We start from the raw sequence: 21352 nt of genomic DNA, 5'->3' as shown, positions 1-21352 counted from the left end.
AGAACCCACCTCACCCCTGCCCACTTTGACAACCTAGGATGGCTTAGAGTAGACGACAGAGTACAGCAACTTGCAATGGGCCTGGTCTACAAGATACACTACACGACCAAGGTACCCATGTACATGACTAAATACTTCCCAAAGGTCAGTGAATACCACGATCACAACACCAGAGGGAGCTCCACAAATCATGTTAAACCCAGATTCGGCTCAAACAAGGGACTAAACACGTTTCGCAATTATGCCACATCAATGTGGAACGCCCTACCCAAAGCTGTAAAGGAATGTGAATCACTACCCACTTTCAAAAACACTCTCAAAAAACACCTAAGGGAGACTGCAACTCGAAACTGGCCCCTGTAAATGTCCGAACACAACCCCCGCCAATGTACAGTAAATTACCAAGTATGGTCTTGTCAATAATCCAATGTACAGTGTTGTTTGTACAGTTGTACAGTGTCCCCCACCCACCCCTCCTACCCCCCCCCCCCCCACCCACCCACCCAACCACCTCCAATGTACAGTCCCCACCCACCCCTCCTACCCAACCCCCTCCCCCCCACTCCTACCCAACCCCCCCACTCCTACCCACCCCCCCCCAACCACCTCCAATGTACAGTCCCACCCCCACCTACCCAATCCAATGTACAGTTTCTACGCCTAATGTATATACTCTTTTCTTTCTGGACTCTTTTTGTATCACAAATACAGTACTGTAATTGCAAATCTGGTATGTCATAAATGTATAGATGTAGCAGTACTGTCTATCTGTATGTCATGTATGTCATATATGTTACGATGAATTGGAAATGGGGGACCCTGGTGTAAACAAGACGAAAGTCTTTCTCTGGTCTGCATCCCCTTAACAATTGTATGTATTGAGCTGTACTGCACTGTACCCATTCTGCAATCTGTTAATAAAGTTTTCATTCATTCATTCATTCACACACAATTGTTAAGGGGATGCAGACCAGAGAAAGACTTTCGTCTTGTTTACATCAGGGTCCCCCATTTTAAATTCATCAGGACATATATGACATACATGACATACAGATATACAGTACTGCTACATCTATACATTTATGACATACCAGATTTGCTTGTTTGTGATACAAAAAGAGTCCAGAAAAGAGTTATACATTTGACGTAAAAACTGTACATTGGGGGAGGTTGGGTAGGGTGGGAGGGGGGGGACACACTGTACAACTGTACAAGCAAAACTGTACATTGGAATATTGACAACCATACTTGGTCATTTACTGTACATTGGAGGGGGTTGGGTTAGGACATTTACATGGGCCAGTTTCGAATTGCAGTCTCCCGTAGGTGTTCTTTGAGAGTGTTTTTGAAAGTGGGTAGTGATTCACATTCCTTTACAGCTTTGGGTAGGGCGTTCCACATTGATGTGGCATAATTGCGAAACGTGTTTAGTCCCTTGTTTGAGCCGAATCTGGGATTAACATGATTTGTGGAGCTCCCTCTGGTGTTGTGATCGTGGTATTCACTGACCTTTGGGAAGTATTTTGACATGTACATGGGTACCTTGGTCGTGTAGTGTATCTTGTAGACCAGGCCCATTGCAAGTTGCTGTACTCTGTCGTCTACTCTAAGCCATCCTAGGTTGTCAAAGTGGGCAAAGGTGAGGTGGGTTCTAGGAGTAAGGTCAAGCAGTAGTCTGACCAGTTTGTTTTGAGATGTTTGTAATTTTGTTTTTAGCGCCTTTGAGGTGCTTTGGTACCATGAGGTGCAAGCATAGTCGTAGTACCCTTGTATGAGTGCTCCTGCCAGAGTCTTCAGGGTGTTCTTGTTTACCAGAGAGGAGATCCGGTACAAGAATCGAGTTCGTTGATTGACTTTTTTTATTACATTGGATGCCATTTTGTCACAGGAAAGATTAGCCTCTAGGATGGAGCCCAGGTAGGTAATTTCATCTTTCCTTGTGACAATATTGTCACCCACTGTAACTGAGAAGCCGTCGGTCTTGCTGAGTTTGTTATTTGAACCGAAGAGAATGGACTCTGTTTTGCCCATGTGTAATGATAGTTTGTTATCAGCGAGCCATATGCAGATTTTGCCTAGTTCCGAGCCGAGGGTTTTTTCAACCTGTAACTTGTTCTTGTCAGAGACCAGCAGGGCTGAGTCGTCTGCGAACAAGAACAAGTTGCAGTCACAAGCTGACGACATGTCATTTGCATAAATTAGGAACAGTAGCGGTCCTAGTATGCTTCCTTGTGGAACACCACAGCTCACTGTGAGGGGGGGGGGGGGATAGGGTACCGTTTACCTCCACCATCTGTTCTCTCCCCTCCAGGTAGGATTGCATCCATCTCACTGATAGACTATCAAAACCAGACAATTACAACAGCAGTGGTGTGGTGCCTGCTTCAAATGTCACGTATTATAGGCTATAAGCCTGTGTAGATCTATTCGGAATAATAAACATCGCCACCCTCTAGCAAAACATGACACAATGTGATCCTATCTCCGATAGAGCGGCTGGTCGCAGAGACGCGAGTTGAACGAACACATCAGGAAGAGAATGAATGGATGAATGAATGAACCTGATGTAAACAAGACAAAAGTCTTTCTCTGGTCTGCATCCCCTTAACAATTGTGTGTATTGAGCCGTACTGTATTGTACCCATTCTGCAATCTGTTAAATAAAGTTTTCATTCATTCATTCTCCTCCCGATGTGTTCGTTCAACTCGCGTCTCTGCGACCAGCCGCTCTATCGTACAATACAGTACGGCTCAATACACACAATTGTTAAGGGGATGCAGACCAGAGAAAGACTTTTGTCTTGTTTACATCAGGTTCATTCATTCATTCATTCTCCTCCCGATGTGCTCGTTCAACTCGCGTCTCTGCGACCAGCCGCTCTATCGGAGATAGGATCACATTGTGTCATGTTTTGCTAGAGCGTGGCGATGTTTATTATTCCGAATAGATCTACACGGGCTTATAGCCTATAATACGTGACATTTGAAGCAGGCACCACTGCTGTTGTAATTGTCTGGTAATAGCTGTTTCGAGTGTGTTTATTATTATTACTGCCTTCCTATATCTCACGCCCCAAAGGCGATAGCGAGGGGGGGCGTACGCGTGTAGGTCAGTGGCCAATCAGAGCGCAAAACGGGAACCCGGAAACACAACTGGGTTGGTAAAAGCATACACACGATCCGCCCGCACCCCCCCCCCCCCCCCACACACACACACTTGATTGATTGATTGATTGAAAAGTTTATTAACAGATTGCAGAATGGGTACAGTACAGTACAGCTCAATACATACAATTGTTAAGGGGATGCAGACCAGAGAAAGACTTTCGTCTTGTTTACATCAGGGTCCCCCATTTTCAATTCATCATAACATATATGACATACATGACATACAGATAGACAGTACTGCTACATCTATACATTTATGACATATCAGATTTGCAAATACAGTACTGTTTGTGATACAAAAGTGTCCAGAAAAGGAGTGTATATACATTTGGCATAGAAACTGTACATTGGAGGAGGTTGGTTGGGTGGGGTGGGGTTGGGTGGGTTGGGTGAGGGCTGTACATTGGAGGTGGGGGGGGGGGGGGGGGGGGGGGGGGGGTTGGGAAGGGGACACACACACATTTTACACTGTACATTGGAATATTGACAAAGCCTTACTTGGTCATTTACTGTACAACTAGGTTAGGACATTTGTAGGGGCCAGTTTCGAATTGCAGTCTCACGTAGGTGTTTTTTGAGAGTGTTTTTGAAGGTGGGTAGTGATTCACATTCCTTTACAGCTTTAGGCAGTCACACACACACACACACACGCATGCACGCACACACACACGCACACACAGACAGAGGGGTCTCTTCTTCAGTAAACATAAATTCAATATAGTGCAGGTTTCAAATATACTTTCTATATACCTATACACCTTCTATTTATACACCTGCATATAACCCATATAACTCTGTATGATAGCATGTACAATAATGCTGTATATACCATATCTATAAATATGTATTCTTTATGTGGGCAATTCCAGCGTTATGGATGTTACATTCAGAGAGAACATTGGAAACTTAACTTAACATTGACAAGGCATCGATTTGAATTGGAAGTATAATTTACACATTTTAGTTACACTTATTGAGATAAAGATGAGCCTGCAGTAAGAAATGTTTTGACCTTTTGGATTTTGAGATAGGTGACAAAATACACAGCGTTATGGATGTTACGGAAATTGACAAGCTTTTCGGACTCACTGAACACATGATGAAAACTCTGTGAATATCTTTTTCAAAGAATAACATGTTTACTATCGTAAGGTTATGTATATAACCAAGTTCTATGAATACTGGTGACGCTCAGCGTCATCTGCACTAACCTCACTTCGTGCACAGCACAGAATAAAAATCCACAATGTACCTTTACATACCAGCATCCGTCTGGCCACACCCCTATCCGCTACCTTCATAAGCAGGTGTGTGGTCACCTACTCGCCTCCTTCCCAAACTTTCACCACAAGGCGAGGTCAAGGGCCGCAGTGGCGTCCCGACGCTGAGCGTCACCAGTATTCATAGAACTTGGTTATATACATAACCTTACGTTCTATATCATACTGGCTCCGCTCAGCGTCATCTGCACTACAGGAGCTGAGCGGGAGCCTGAAGCTCGACAAATGTATCCCGCTGAGGCCCCCCACAACCATCAGGCCGGAGAGGACCAAGCCCCCCGACCCTCCCTAATGGAGGATACCCTCCCTAATGGAGGATACCCTCCCTATTGGAGGACGGGAGGGAGACGGATCCGACTGTGCGAAGAGAAACTCGAGCAACTCAACGCACAGGGTGAGCACGACTACGCACACGCACAACCCGCATGCCACCAGGGAACGAAAGGAAGGAACAACCCTTGTTACTGCCCCCAAAATCACAGGGTCAAGAGCAAACTCAACCCTGTGGCAAGGCCGTAGCAGCGGAGCGCAAAGGAAGACCCAGACCCACTGAAGGGACTGGATCCCCCGGAAAAAGGGGGCCCGGAGAGGTCAATGACGCCAAAGCATCAAGACCTCACCAGGCGGTCACTTAGTGACACCGCCCCCCACATCGCCAGCGTATTCGGACAGGGCCCCTCCAAGAGCGGGCCCTTCCCCACACTAGTACGCCGCCTGGCACACTGACCCTGCAACACAGGCAGTCAGCATGGCCGTAACTTGAAGCACTCAAAAGGCTATACTACAGCGGAAGCAGGCAGCGCACCGGGGAGACGACCCCAGAGGGGTCGATCCCTTAAACCAGGCAGCAGGCATTTGACCCGAGCCTGGAGCACTGCGGACAAGACAGGCGCCAAAGGGGTCAACTGAAAACAGCACCCCGGCGGAAGGGGCGTATGCTGGCATTGTTGCGCACCATGACAAAGCCTCCACCAAAAAAAACCCGACCCAGAGGGGTCGAGGCAGAGAAGGCTGACACGATTGGCAGACATCATGAACGTGCAGGGGCACACTCAACCGGGTAACCCGGGAGTTGACTCTGCTCCAACACACCAGGGAATCAACCAACCTCTTGGTACCACATGCGGTGGTTGTTCCTATAACCCCTCAAGAAAACACTCCAAAACACACCTGCGGGTATACACTGGCTATACCGCAGTACAAGTGTTTCAGTTTTCAAAAAGGGTTATTCCAGGCCTACGGGTCGACGAAACATTACTTCGGACCGGGCCCGGTGGCTCGGGAAGCACACAGGGTCACCAGAGGAGGTCCAAAAGACCACCCCAACAGCCCCCTCTTCGCCATGCAAAAAGAAAAGAGAACCAGCCCCTTCATGATAGTGCCAGGTACAACATGTACCCAACAAAGGGTCTCCATAACGCCCAACCCTGTGACACCCGGGCTGACCCGGCATCTTTTCCCCCGAAAAAAGCACAAGTCCCTCAGGGTACCAGAACAGCAGATCTGCGTCCCCGGCGGACAACGGGTTAACTGACCTGGACCAGCGTGACCAGAACCAGTCCCGTGCCCTAACCACGCCGACATCCCCACTCCAAGAGAGGGGGTAGGTATGCGTGTCGATCTAAAACATGAAAAGAGGGCGCCACCTAGACGGTCCCATTCGTACCGCGCTCAGTGGCCCACCCCAAGGGCGTGAGACCCCTCTACCTATGTTCTGATCTATTCCGTTAACATCCCCCAGATATGAACGAGAATCCGTCGAGACCCAGTAACAGGCGCTCGGAAGAGAAAAACCTCCATCCCAGTTGCCCTATAAAAACGCTGTTTTAATAACGAGCAACCAAGGCGTACTAGCCTCCTGCGTGATTCTTATCAGAAACACCCCGAGCCAGCACTATGTACACGTCGAGACCCAAACACATCAATGGATAGTCTAACCAGACACCAGACATTGGTCCTTCAAGTCGCCTGGGAGAACGACAAGGAGTTGTCGTGCTTCATATTCTTCACTATTTTTATTATTAAAAAGAAAGAAACACCGACTGACATGAATCCCACGTGACGCGGCCGAGGGTAAAATTTTTTTACGTTCTTACATCCCGCCACCCTCACCACAGAGAGGAGACGGGAATCCTCAGAGAGACTTCCCACGTGAGCCACAGATTGAAAAGTCATGGTAACATTGAGCCATGTGACCAACAAACTCAAATTACACATATATCGAGCGTAGCAGAACAGTAAGTTCCTACGCTCTGCCCCGACAACTTGACAATGACAGACCCTACATACGGGTCTGAAAAAACTCACGGAAGCCGTCGTCCAATAGAAACGTGCCTAGTGACGTTTTCTATGACGGGGGGAAACCCATGACTCAACCGCCTGTGATAGGTGCGGAGTCAGGGAAACCCTTCCCCCCCCCCGTGCCAAGCTGCCTAACAGCTTGGCCTTGACCGAATGAAAAGAGAGTCCAAGAAACCCCCCGACCAATCAGAAGAGGGAAGGAGGGGTTTATCCGGTACCAACAACAACAAATAGCCATATGATACCTTAAGTAGCCAGGGCCTAACAAAAATAATAGTTGGTTTCAGGTTGGTTGTCAGTTTGGCCATGGGTAGGTAGGGAATTTATTTTATTTTATTTTTTTATTTTATTCTTTCCCACGGCGACTATGGATAGGGAATTTCTTTATTTAATTAAAATGTTCACAACAACATGGATGCATGTACTCTGCCAGCATGTTTAATATCCATAATACTAAATGTTTGACTAAGATTTCTATGAAACTTTATTCAAAAAAAAAAAGAAAAAAAAATCATTTTTTTTTTTTTTTTTTTTAATATATAATTTTTTTTTAAAACTCATAAAATATATTGGGTCGCACCTAAATCGGCAGGGTCGGTCGGCAACCTGAAACCAACCATTATTTTTGTTAGGCCCAGTATGCTAATGAACAGCGCAAAGCTAATTCAATGCACGCTAGCCACAGACAAGTCTGTGAACAGGGTTTATAACAAAGCCAAGTTATGTATGTGTGAACCCGACACCGTGTTTTTTTTTTTTTTTTAAACTTACATTTTTATTAACACTTATAGACAAACAGCACTTACAGAAAAAAGAAACTAACAACACAATAAAAACAAAAAAAGCAGTGCACATAAATGGTTACATGGGTATCATGGTTAGTTGTCTGGTTCCACTACAGTTGTTTTCCAGGTACTTAATACAAAGGCTGATTGTGTACCTCCCTTAAACAGGTATAAAAAATATAATTCCTACTCAAAAATATTAAATACTGACTAAGGCATGCATGTGTGATATGGGTCCAGAGACCCTCCTTGAGCTTCTTTCTTCCCTTATCCTTCGTCCTTTTTTTTTTTTTTTTTTTTATTATTCACTTTCTCTTTGCCTTTTGATTCACCCATACACAAACCACATCATCCCTGAATATTAATATAACACTGTTAAACAGACATAAATAATAAAGTACAAAAACATAAAACAATTGTAATACCCCAAAAAAAAAATATTATAAAATACTAACTAAAGCAAAAGTGTGTGACATGGGTTCAGAGACCCTCCTTGAACTTCTTTCCTCCTTTACCCTTCGCCCTCTTGTGTTGCATTTGGTTCTTCCTCTGTGATGTCGTTTTCGTTCCCTTTATAATCCTCCCACTTTACCCATCTTTCCCCAAATTTCTCTTCCTGTAGCCTCAGCATGTGCGTTATCCTCTCCATATCCTGTATCTCCTCTACTATTCCTACCCATTGTGCTATTGTCGGTGGGTCTTCCTTGTACCACAGTCTCGTTATTGCTTTTCTGGCCGATATCAACATTATCTTTATTAAATATTTGTCCCCCCCCTGTATTCCCTCGTGTGTCAGGTCCCCTAAGTACAGCACCAGTCCCGTTTGTGGCAATCCGTATCCTAATATTCTGATCATTGCCTCCCCTATCTCCTCCCAATACCCCTTCAGCTTCTGACATCCCCAGAATATGTGTGTGTGATTTGCCCCCTCCTTCCCACACATCCTCCAGCATGCTCTTTGTGTTGGTGCATATTTTCCCTTCAGCTCTGGGGTTATAAGGAATCTGATTATGTTTTTCCATCCAAACTCTTTCCATATCCTCGATCCTGTTGTTGAATGTTGCACCTCGCATATGTTCCCCCATTCCTTCCCTGTTATTTCTATCTCTAGTTCTCTCTCCCATTTCTCCCTTATGTAATCGGTCGTGTGTCCCTTGCTGTTCATTATAGCTCGGTATATTGCTGATATTACTCTTCCTTGCCCCCCTTCGTATGCCCATACTATCATCTTGATTATTCCATTCTGTTCTTCGTCTTTGGCCCCCCTTATTTCTTTGTTGTAGTAGTCTCTAACCTGTAGATATCTGAAGTGGTCCCTGTTTTCTAGTCCAAATTTCTCCTTTAATTTTTGTAGTGTCTGCATTTCCCCCTTCTCTATCATTTTGCATATCGCTGTTGCCCCCCCCCCCCCCCCCCCCTCTCCCACCTTCTGAATCCATGGTCTAACCTCCCTGGTTTGAATCTCTTGTCATGTGCTACCCATCTCAGAACCCCTGACTGCTTCTCCAATTTGTGTGTTTTTACTACTCTGTTCCATATGGTCAAGGTGCATTTGGTGATTGGATCTAATAGTCCCTCTTTTTCTTTAAATAGTTCCCTATCTCCCACCAGAGCTTGTACATTGTATCCCTCCCCTTCTTTTTCAATGTATTTCCATCTTGCCTCGTATCTGTCGTTACACCAGCACGTCACTGCTCTCAGTTGTGCTGCATAGTAATAATCTTGTAGGCTGGGTCCGACACCCGTGTTTATGTTGCAAGACACAGAAAATCTGATAGAGAGAGAGCGGCCTGAACCGCGGTACCTTTTCACACACGAGCATTACTGCAGTGCAATATCACTGTTTAAGCAACAGAGCACACAACTAACCTCTACTTTTTTTTTTTATCCACTTTTTCTCCCATTTTCTATATTTTCTCCCATCCCAATTTCGTATCATCCAATTCAACCCTCCCCTGTCATGGACGCTGTTTCTTGCCTCCCACAAGCCGGCTGCAATGTGGACTAAGTCATACATAGCACAAGTCCCCTCCGGTACTTGAGGTAACAGCAGTCGCATCTTTTCACCTGCGCAGCTCGATCTCTCAGTGGCGAGGAGTAACGCGTGGGAGGCTCACGCTGCCCCCGACACTTCCTGATTCTACTGCGCAGGCGCACCAACCGACCTGTAGGAGTCGCTGTCCACAACGCCCGATCCCCACCCTTCAGTTTCCCTCCCCGTAATACGGCCAATGTGTATTACTGTGGACGACCAGCTAAACTGAAAGCAAATGTGGAGCGCTGGGCTCGAACTGACGAGCCCAGCGTCTCCAGCATTTCGTGGCGAGTGCCTTGCCCACTACGCCACGTAGCCGCCAACTAACCTCTACCTTTATGTGAAGACCTAACCTTCAGGTCGAGGCAGAAAGAAAAAACCCTTTTTCAACCGAGTGTAAGCTGCAGGCCTTGCTTAAGCTCTAACATGAATGTAGCGACTTAAAGTCTAGCCCTCCTATCAAACCCACACTAGCGAAAGGTTCACACGTCGTATCCCCATCATATGTTTAGTGAATAAACACACAGTTTGTAACAAAAAATACAGTCCTTTCAGGAGGGACTCTTTATTTCTCATAAACAAAATTATATTTGGGCCGGGAAGGGAACAGGGGGGGACCACATAGGGAAAAAGTAATTTTTTCAGCGACGCCTGCCACGAGCCGCTCGGGACTTGCCACCCCGGGGAGCCCCGGAGGGACGGTAAAGGATAGGAGGCTGGTCACGACGATCCCTACCATCACCTCCGGGCGTAGATGGGCCGGCTGCAGTGGCGGAGGCGCCCTCTCTCCTCCTGGCCTTCTTTGCCGAAGGTCCAGCAGTGGCGGTGGTAGCAGCGGCGGCTACAGCGGCGGAACCCCGACGACGAGCCTGCCGTCTGACTCCACCGGCGACATCGGGCGGGGGGAAATGAGGCTGGAGCACGGAACGCTCCTCCTGCATCTCCCTGCAGGTCGAGGTCATCAACTGCAGTGCCGACCCGAAAAGTCCAGCATCGGAGAGGGGTGCCATCAGAAGTGGAGTCCTCTTCCTTTCCGGCACACGCGCCTGCTCCAGCCAAAGGTGGCGCTGGACTAGAGTGGCCAGGGCGCGTACTTTCCCAGCGGCGATGGCCTGCGGCTGGATCAGATGCAGGATGGCTCCTGCCGACTGGGCGAGCTGATCATGTTGCAAATCAGTCAGCTCCGTACCACCCGTCAGTATCACGGACATGAATCTCGCCAGCTGCGCTAGAAGTGGCAGCCAGCGATTGAGTCGCGGAGATAAATGACTGGTCACTCCAGAAAGCCAACCGCCTCGTCGATTTCCCTTGGGGAACCGGCTTCCATAACGGCTCCCACACCACCTCAGGACAAAGGAGAGCTGCCATCGGCCTATCAAGCCGAGGCACCCCCTCCTTCATGCCGTCTACCAAACCCACCACCCTCGTCACTCGCACGTAGGCGGGGGTGAGGCCCATGATGTGGGAGACCACCTGTCCCTGACGGACGTAGGTCTCCATCGAGGGGAAAAATGGACAGACAACGCCCATCTCTCTCACAGGACGGCGTTGCCATAGATGACCTATGAGATCATCAGGGACAGGAACAGGCAGTGGCTGCGGCAGCCGCACGCCATTTGCGACTGCCGCCGCCGCCATGAGCTCGGGGAACAAAGCACGCAGTTCCCCCTGCATACTTTCCCCCACCGAGCTCGCGTCCCTCACATGCAGCAGACTACCGGTTAAGGAGCCACATTCTGATGTGGCTGATAGCAGGGCATCCCGCCGCCGAGTCGGAGGTTCTAACCCAACATCCGCGTACGAGGAACCCCAAGGAGACCTATCACCCCCCTCCAGTGTTACCTGGACGGGCGGCGGACATGTCTCCACCGGGGCGTCGAACAAGAACCCGTCCGCTTCAACCATGTAGTCCTCTGTTTCCATTGGCCATGGAGAATCAGACGCATCCTCATCCGGCTCCAGCAACTCACCAAAACCAGACCGTTTACGTCTACAAGCCACCATCTTACGACGGGAGCGAGCCGACGCAAAAAGTTTGCGTCTCAAATCCTCCGCCACCAGAGGAGCCGGCCGCCCAACAGCGGACGACTCTCCGGAGGCAAAGGAACCAGAGCCGGAACCAGGCCATCGCACAGGGGACGGCGCTGGTGCACCAGCTCCTTGGAGAGGCAAACTATCTATCGGACGCCTACCGGGCGCGGCTGCCGACCACGAAAGAGGCCTCAACCCCGCTCCAAGACGCACGACAGAGGAGGCAATGGAGAACCGCTGGTGAAGGGTAACGTTGCTAGCGCGACCCTCCGAGGTAAACATTATGACTTAGCTTTTTTCTTTAAAAATTTATGAGAAAGAAAAAAGCAAGAAAAAATTTAAACACGTAACTCAACTTTCTTCAGCTAAAACAACCTCGTCAAGTGGGGTATACAACAGGCACTTCCTTGTGGTGAAAGTGAAGAAGGAGGCGAGTAGGTGACCACACACCTGCTTATGAAGGTAGCGGATAGGGGTGTGGCCAGACGGATGCTGGTATGTAAAGGTACATTGTGGATTTTTATTCAGTACTGTGCACGAAGTGAGGTTAGTGCAGATGACGCTGAGCGGAGCCAGTATGATATAGAACACTTTGTAGGGATGGCTTTGAGGTACCCAAAAAGCACATTCAGGAAAACCTGGCATTTCCTCTCAAGGAATGAATCACAAAAAAGTGCCGTATGGATGTTACATTTTTGCGTTATGGATGTTACGCGTCTGAAATAGACAAAAAACACTATCAAAAATAGGGCTTTACCATTACCCACATGTGTTTGACTTCGGTGGACCATTTTGAGGGTCAAACCAGTCTGGATTCATGTTGTAGTCTGGAAAAATGCCAGGAAATGCTGAGAGAATTGTTGAATATATATAGAACACAAATGTTCTACAATGTTCAATTATGACATCATACTGTGACATCACAAATGTTCTAGAATGTTTGATTATGCCATCATACTGTGACATCACAAATGTTCTAGAATGTTCTATTATGACATCATACTGTGACATCACAAATGTTCTAGAATGTATTATGACATCATACTGTGACATCACAATATTATTTTTGTCTTAAATAGTTTCAAAATATCAGTCACTTCTGAAAATAAATTACAAAAAGTTTTTGGAAAATGGCTCTTTATTTGATTAACAAAAAAGTGTTTTCTATACAGAGAACAGCAATGTCGGTTAAATCAGAAAATGAGTTTTGGAGCAATTCCATGAAAATGTCAACCTCACCATGAAAAAGAAAGTTATAAAAAATCAAGTCCAATTCACTCTGCCTGGACTGGTTCAGAGAAATGGTATCTCCCTCTGTTATCCATGTGATGATTGAGGTGTTCACGAATCTGATCAAAATTGACCCAGGACTTGTCCTCTTTGGTTGGAAGTGCAGCGGTAAGCCTCCATAAGGGACATGGACATGTGGCGTTTCTGAACCCTCTGCTTGACTCCTTCTCTTATGGTCACTGCATCCTTCATTCCTGGGGCCTGTCTTGAAATGTCGTCCCTGGAATAATACTCATTTACTTTCTGTTTGGTTTCATTTGGGGTTTCTGTGTTTTTTGGGGTGGGTTTCTTGTCACGATACTCGGCAAAACAATAACAAATACACATGTAGGCTGAGCAGACGCGAGGGGGAGATGGCCGACAGCAGCCGATTAGCAGTAGGCTAATGTGGACACTGCTCTGCCTAGACCAACAATGTGTGAAAAAGTTGTGTCTGGAAATATGTTGGATTTTAATCAAACAAGGAGTCATAAAATACTTCTGATTTAAATCAAACAAAGGGGTCATAATCGGACTTAACAACACACATTTTTGATAGTGTTTTTTCAGACATGTAACATCCATAACGCAAAAATGTAACATCCATAACGGCACTTTTTTGTGATTCATTCCTTGAATGCCAGGTTTTCCTCAATGTGCTTTTTGGGTACCTCAAACCCTTCCCTACAAAGTGATAGTAAACATGTTATTCTTTGAAAAAGATATTCACAGAGTTTTCATCATGTGTTCAGTGAGTCCGAAAAGCTTGTCAATTTCCGTAACATCCATAACGCTGTGTATTTTGTCACCTATCTCAAAATCCAAAAGGTCAAAACATTTCTTATTGCAGGCTCATCTTTATCTCAATAAGTGTAACTAAAATGTGTAAATTATACTTCAAACAAACATAATCAGACTTAACAACACACATTCGCAATGTAACATCCGTCACTTGCAATGTAACATCCATAACGGTAACATCCATAACACTTGTAAGGAATACAAAAAATAAGACCAGAATGACTAATTGTTGCTAATATGTCATCTTTATAAAAGTTAGCTTTGCTTAGGAAGTTTGGTTGACATTGCATTCCAGATGCATGTTTTATGACAACTTTTCCTGGAAAACGTTATGGATGTTACATTCGCTGTCCCATAAAGGGGCATTATAACAGCATGCTTCGCCTGCCAATGGAAAGACACAAAGTACATAATTGATTCACATATTGATACAACAGCCCTTCATGACCAAAGGTGAGGTTAGAAAAATATCTGTTGATTTTTCTTGTCATTCTGGCCATTCAGAAAGTCATACAATTAGGTTAATCGAATTTTTTTTTACATCATTGTGTCTCCTCCTGTAGTGTGAAAAAACATGCATTCACATAAATATTACGATCAAATCTATTTTGTACTTCAAAATATAGACCTTGATGATACATTTGAAATTGGTTTGGTTATGATCATGTTATTTAAATTTTTTCATGGTGAGGTTGACATTTGCATGGAATTGCACATGTACAGTCTGTACATACCGGCATATAACCATTTTTACATATCTGTAGATAGATACTATATCTATATGTGTACATATCCCTTACCTACTCTTATTAGTTACTATATCTATATCTACATATCCCTTATCCACTCTTACTAGTTACTATATCTGTACATATCCCTTACCTACTCTTACTAGTTACTATATCTATATCTGTACATATCCCTTACCTACTCTTACAAATCAAATCAAATCAAATTTATTTGTAAGGCCCGACAACACACGTTAATGTCCCCATGGGCCGGACACGTCTTCTTTAAACAAGTCAAGAAGAAACATAACAATTAAACAAGAACACCATGAGGTCCAACACATTTAAAATAAATGTAAATAAATGAATGAATGCAAGCACTCCCAGACATACCCACGCGAAGGTAAGGAAAAACTCACTAAAACCTAACAATAGGGGAAAATGCACCACAGGCAGTGTGGAGGAGAGAAACCTTAGAAGGGCCATTCAAGGGGGGATCTCCCTTAGATGTCGGTGATAGTAGTGTTGCAGACTAACAGTTGGTAAGCATGTACTCATGTGTGTAGTGAAACACAGATGAGTGCATGCAATAGCAACTGAACATTTTGAAAAATTAAAGATAGAGCTGATAGCGATAGCAACTGAACATTTTGAAAGATTAAAGATAGAGCGAATCTATTTGAGGCACAGGGGTGGCGCAAAGAGGGTTGCGTCCTCCCCGTCTTAATCACGGGACGTTCAACACTTAGTTACTATATCTATATCTGTACATATCCCTTACCTACTCTTACTAGTTACTATATCTGTATATATCCCATACCTACTCTTACTAGTTACTATATCTATACATATCCCTACCTACTCTTACTAGTTACTATATCTGTACATATCCCTTACCTACTCTTACTAGTTACTATATCTATATCTGTACATATCCCTTATTAGTTACTATATCTATATCTGTACATATCCCTTACTAGTTACTATATCTGATCTGTACATATCCCTTACCTACTCTTACTAGTTACGCTGTTGGCCAGTATGACTTACTACCATAGTGTCTTTATACCTGTATCACTGTACATATTAATACTACAACTCTGTACATACATCTGATTAGCACTATTACTCTGTAGTACTAATTTATATATTTTATACCCAGTTTAATCACCTGTACATTGTATATTACTATTGCACTTTACTGTTACATTTGCACTCTTTTGCTGTATTATGACAATACATTTGAATCTAATCTAAAATGTATGATATTACTGACTGTCATAGGCCTATATAACAGGCTGAGATGGTGGAGGCTATAGACGTTCCTTCACCATATTACTGGCCTATATTTCAAACATCTTTCAGAGTTTTCTTTGTCAGCCTACTACATCATGGCAGCAAGACAGACAAAAACAAGATTTTACAATTCATTTCACATTTATTATTTTTGACGCAGAAACAATGTTATTCATTAATAAGGATGAGGAGTAATGTCATATATTAGTAAAACGTCATCATTATGAGTGAAGACCAGACACGATATCTTCACAAGCATCAGTGAAGCTTCAACTAAAATGGGCTGTAAATATTACCAATCGATATGGAAAAGACAAACTATTATATTGTGTAAACGATAGAATTATCAGCTGCGTCAACCAGTTGAGCTAAAGGGTCCCGACGTGGCGGATGATTATATTGTTCACATTTGCATCGTCCATCTGAAACCCCCATACTTTTCAACATCAATTCAAAATTTCTTCACAGAATAAATTACCTACAATTTTCAATAGACAACTTAAAACAGTTATCGTCTCTATCAATGCACTCTCATTGAGACCCTAACCCCAAACCCTATAGCCCAGACGGTATCACCAGCCACCACACATCAGTAATCAAAATATCTTCAGTATATGAACACGTGAAATATTCTTTAAACCAGAACATTTATTTAGATCCCTGTAGTTACCACAGTATAAACACTGTTGTTATGCACACATGGGAGTTACAATTGAATGGTGAAGATGTTCTGAGAACATTACCAAGCGTATGACATTTAAAAGAAAAAAAAGTTAAATACTGCATGTTCATTGAACTTGGAGGAATTACTTTTATGTTTAAAAACAGCGACCCAGCTGCATAAAGAATGTGCTGAAAGTTGTTATTATATAACAACTGATGATGAGTTCCTCCTACTTGATTTCATTGGTCCTTGACAGAAGTCCTTGACAGAAGTCCTTCTATAATGAATTCAGCAGCAGCTGTAGTGCTGGTATTCACTCACAACTAGAGAAGTGGACATCTTTGCTCAGCAAAAAAAATTATAATTAACCAAACTAATCAACCCGGCATTTTAATAACAGTTACCACACCCTGAAGTAGGGCTGGGCGATTAATCCAGTTTTGATTAAAATGTTGGCCTGACCCACGATCATGAAAACAAGATAATCAAGATAAAATGATTATTGTGCCGCAATGCCGTATTGCTCTCGTTCTTGTCTTGTGTTGTAAATGCAGCGCACCCTTCCTTCACAGCAGTGTGCTCCGCCCCTCCCCCACTCGAGTAGTTTCATAGTTTGTGTTGAGAGGGAGGGGGGGGGGGGGGGGGGGGCACGGAGCATTTCTCCAGTTACTTTGAATCGTCTTTGGTCACTTGTAGAAGATGACAGAAAGTCTTCTCTTGAGAAGAAACATGAAACAAATTCATCATCATATGATGTTCTCAGATCAATGAGTAATCGTGTTTAATAAATCATGATTTCAATATCAAATAAAAAATAATCACGATTATGATTTTTTGCCATAAATCGAGCAGCCCTACCCTGATGTAACAGCAGCAACAACAACAACAACAACAACAACAACAAAAAAAAGCAGCCACCATTTTTGGTTACGAGTACTAAAATGCCCCCCCCCCCCCCCCCCCCCCCCAGCATCTTCTCTTGGAGGGAACCGGCGATTTTCATTCCACGATCCTCCCGTGGCGAACGGAGAAGGCGATGAGTCTGGAGTACAGGGAGGCCAGGAGGACGCCGGCCCCCAGGACCAGGCCACAGATCAGGCTGAAGGCCCAGCGCGGCCCCAGGCTGGTGTAGACCTGCGACACGAACACCGGGCCGAGCGTCCGCGCGCCGCTGCCCGAGGCAGTCAGCCAGCCCATGTACACGCCCTGCGGAGAGAGAGAGAAGTACTGTTAACTCATTCACTGCCAACAACGATTAAACTCGTTATTGGCCGCCAATCGTTGAACGCCAACACCGAGTATACTCGTTATTTGATCGTTATTTCCTTTACTCGATATTTCCATTCATTATCCATCCAGGGAGCCTGGTGTTATCATGGGGCTATATCATGGGGAGTATGAGATCGCTAAAGTGCAATACCGGCCGCATACTACCAGGCGGCGGTATCGACCACCATTTGAAACCTTGTGTATTGGGCTGTGCGTCGATGAAATGCCTCCGGGCGCTCTTTTCTACTAACCTGAACCTAGGGCTTCACCCGATCGCATTGAATCGTTTTCGGGACCCCCGATTCATTATGCTGTGGTGGGTTATGTCGCGGGCCAAATGGACATATGATCTACCAGATGGCAATCAAATAATTGGAATATTCTTTTTGGAATCCCACCGGCTACAGGTAAGAGCAATTTAACGTCAATTTCAGCTTGATTGTGCCTTGTTTTCATAGCCATCGCCCTGACCAGCGTATTTTGTTGTAATAACGAATGCCGTATATTGACAATCAATAAAATCAGAAAGGACCCCCCCCCCCTGCAGAGAGAGTAGTACTGTTAACCCTTTCACTGCCACACGACAGAAGGTTAACCCTTTACTATCACACAACCGACGCCGATGCTCCATCATTAGCATCATTAGCTCCGCATCCGCGGTTGTGTGATAGTAAAGGGCTAACCTTCTGTATTGTCACAGTGAAAGGGTTAACCGGCTGTCGTGTGGCAGTGAAAGGGTTAAAGACCATGTATAGGTTCAGGACAGCACTGCAAGCATCACGTTATTGTCATCCAAATAACAAACAAAATGATGTACCAATTTGACAGCGATCGCCTCTAGTCTGCCCTGAACTGGAACTACTTCCAAGATGATTGCTGTCACTTCATAAAGTAGTTCTGAGAAAAAGTATGACGTCTGACGGTTTATCGCAACGTTGGCTTATATATACTGGCCAAGACAAACAGTAAGCCTCTGTGACTTAAATAATTTTTACTTTCTCTTTTTCCCCCTTTCTTTTTCCATCTTTCCCCCATCCCAATGTTAGTCGTTATGCCAATTCCCAATCCCCTACCTGGTCGTTGCGTGCTCTGCCCCCTACCGTCGGTCTGGGAGGGCGGAGACTATCACATGCTTCCTCCGACACATGTGTAGCCAGCCCACCACTTCTTTTCACCTGGCAGCGCGGACTCTCACTGGGGGAGTGTAACGTGTGGAAGGTCACACTACCTCTCCCAGGACCCGACCTTGCTGTGCAGGCGCCCCGACCGAACTGTAGGAGTCGCTGTTTTACAACGACCAGGACCCACCCTCGCCGACTTTCCCACCCGCTAACACTGCCAATTGTGTCAGTGTGGACGGTCGGCCAAGCCGGAGGCACCACAGCTGGATTAGATCCCACTGTCTGTGGTGGTAGACAGATGCTTAGTCTGCTGCGCTACCCGGCCGCCCTCTCTGTGATTTTTTTTTTTTTTTTAAACTTAAATTTTTATTAACATTTATAGACAAACAACACTTACACAAAAATGGAACCCATATTACAACATTGTTAAACAGACATAAATAATAGTACAAAAAATATAATACAATTGTAATACCCAAAAAAAATTAAAAATAAAATCAGAAAATGCTAACTAAGTCAAAAGTGTGTGACATGGGTTCAGAGACCCTCCTTGAACCTCTTTCCTCCTTTACCCTTCGCCCTCTTGTGATGCATTTGGTTCTTCCTCTGTGATGTCGTTTTCGTTCCCCTTGTAATCCTCCCACTTTCCCCAAATTTCTCTTCCTGTAACCTCAGCATGTGTGTTATCCTCTCCATATCCTGTATCTCCTCCACTATTCCTACCCATTGTGCTATTGTCGGTGGGTCTTCTTTGTACCACAGTCTTGTTATTGCTTTTCTGGCCGCTATCAACATTATCTTTATTAAATATTTGTCCCCCCCTTGTATTCCCTCATGTGTCAGGTCTCCTAAGTAAAGCACCAGTCCTGTTTGTGGTAACCCATATCCTAATATTCTGATAATTGCCTCCCCTATCTCCTCACAATACCCCTTCAGCTTCTGACATCCCCAGAATATGTGTGTGTGATTTGCCCCCTCCTTCCCACACATCCTCCAGCATGCTCTTTGTGTTGGTGCATATTTTCCCTTCAGCTCTGGGGTTATAAAGAATCTGATTATGTTTTTCCATCCAAACTCTTTCCATATCCTCGATCCTGTTGTTGAATGTTGCACCTCGCATATGTTCCCCCATTCCTTCCCTGTTATTCCTATCTCTAGTTCTCTCTCCCATTTCTCCCTTATATAATCGGTCGTGTGTCCCTTGCTGGTCATTATAGCCCGGTACAGTGCTGATATTACCCTTCCTTTCCCTCCTTCGTATGCCCTTACTATCATCCTAATTATTCCATTCTGTTCTTCTTCCTTGTCCCCTCTTATTTCTTTATTATAGTAATCTCTAATCTGTAGATATCTGAAGTGGTCCCTGTTTTCTAGTCCAAAGTTCTCCTTTAATTTTTGTAGTGTTTGCATTTCCCCCTTCTCTATCATTTTGCATATCGCTGTTGCCCCCCCCCTCTCCCACCTCCTGAATCCATGGTCCAGCCTCCCTGGTTTGAATCTCTTGTCATGTGCTATCCATCTCAGAACCCCTGACTGCTTCTCTAATTTGTGTGTTTTTACTACTCTGTTCCATATGGTCAAGGTGCATTTGGTGATAGGATCTAACAGTCCCTCTTTTTCTTTGAACAGTTCCCTATCTCCCACCAGAGCTTGTACCTTGTATCCCTCCCCTTCTTTTTCAATGTCTTTCCATCTTGCCTCATATTTGTCGTTACACCAGCACGTCACTGCTCTCAGTTGCGCTGCATAATAATAATCTTGTAGGCTGGGTACTGCCATCCCTCCCTCTTCCTTTGGTAGTTGTTACAAAGGGTCAGATTAAACCGAATATATGTATTTATTGATTGATATATATTGCATAATATTTGTATATCGTTTGATATCCCTTGTATATTCTTTGTACATATACACGGAATATCCCTTTAGCCTACTATAGCCCATAATAGTTCATTCTCTTATTGGACAAAGGACCAGGCGCCAGGGGACCAGCCCCTGGCGTCAAGTTCAAAGGTACCGACGAGACATGTCCGTACTAGCCCCGGCTCCGCTCAGGGATACGGCTACCGAAATGAGAGTGGCACTATTTGTTCACCGTGCATATAAATATGGCGCAAGTAAATGTAGAAGTCCCTTACCCTTCTTCCCAACTTAGTAACAAAACGTGAAGCCTCACCCACGATACGACGTGCGGTGAAGTATGGCCTGTTTGGCCTTAGAATAGCATTGAGACCTCGTGCGAATTAATAACTGAATTGTCAGAGTTTGGCACTGTACCGTCGAGTGCGACGTATTTCTATTAAGTAATAATAGTCTATCGTGTATGGTGCATCGTGCGGTTAGAGTTCTAAAGTGACCAGCATCTCCAACGCTTCCTCGTGTTATCTAGAGTCTTATCCAGGTTGGGCCGACCACATGGCGCTTTCATCCGAGGAGATCTAGGCGAGGACCGAGGGACATGTACACTGGATTACCTACCCGACGACTGCTGAGCCCTATGCGGCTGGAATATATATTTGCTTTGGTACTGTGATTTGTGGAGCGGATAATCGCCGACGCCTGTGAGTGTTGGATTTACCCCCGAGAGGAGTCAAGTTGAGTCGGCGC

The 21352-nt window shown here is 45.0% G+C and overlaps 1 protein-coding gene across 1 annotated transcript in view; it reads right to left on the bottom strand.

Moving 5' to 3' along the window:
• Positions 1-17312: 17312 nt before the first annotated feature.
• The window catches only part of mfsd8 (major facilitator superfamily domain containing 8), a 67382-nt gene continuing 63342 nt past the window's right edge, over positions 17313-21352 (bottom strand). Inside the window, exon 12 of the mRNA XM_084312236.1 lies at positions 17313-17564. Coding sequence (XP_084168362.1) covers positions 17358-17564 — 207 coding nt within the window. The 3' untranslated portion in view covers positions 17313-17357. The remainder of the gene's footprint in view (positions 17565-21352) is intronic.

This window comes from Notolepis coatsorum, assembly GCF_963971535.1.
Source record: "Notolepis coatsorum genome assembly, chromosome: 4".
In the NCBI taxonomy this organism is placed as follows: Eukaryota; Metazoa; Chordata; class Actinopteri; order Aulopiformes; family Paralepididae; genus Notolepis; species Notolepis coatsorum.
Note: the sequence above shows the minus strand (reverse complement) of the source record. Positions and strands in the feature narration are given on the sequence as shown.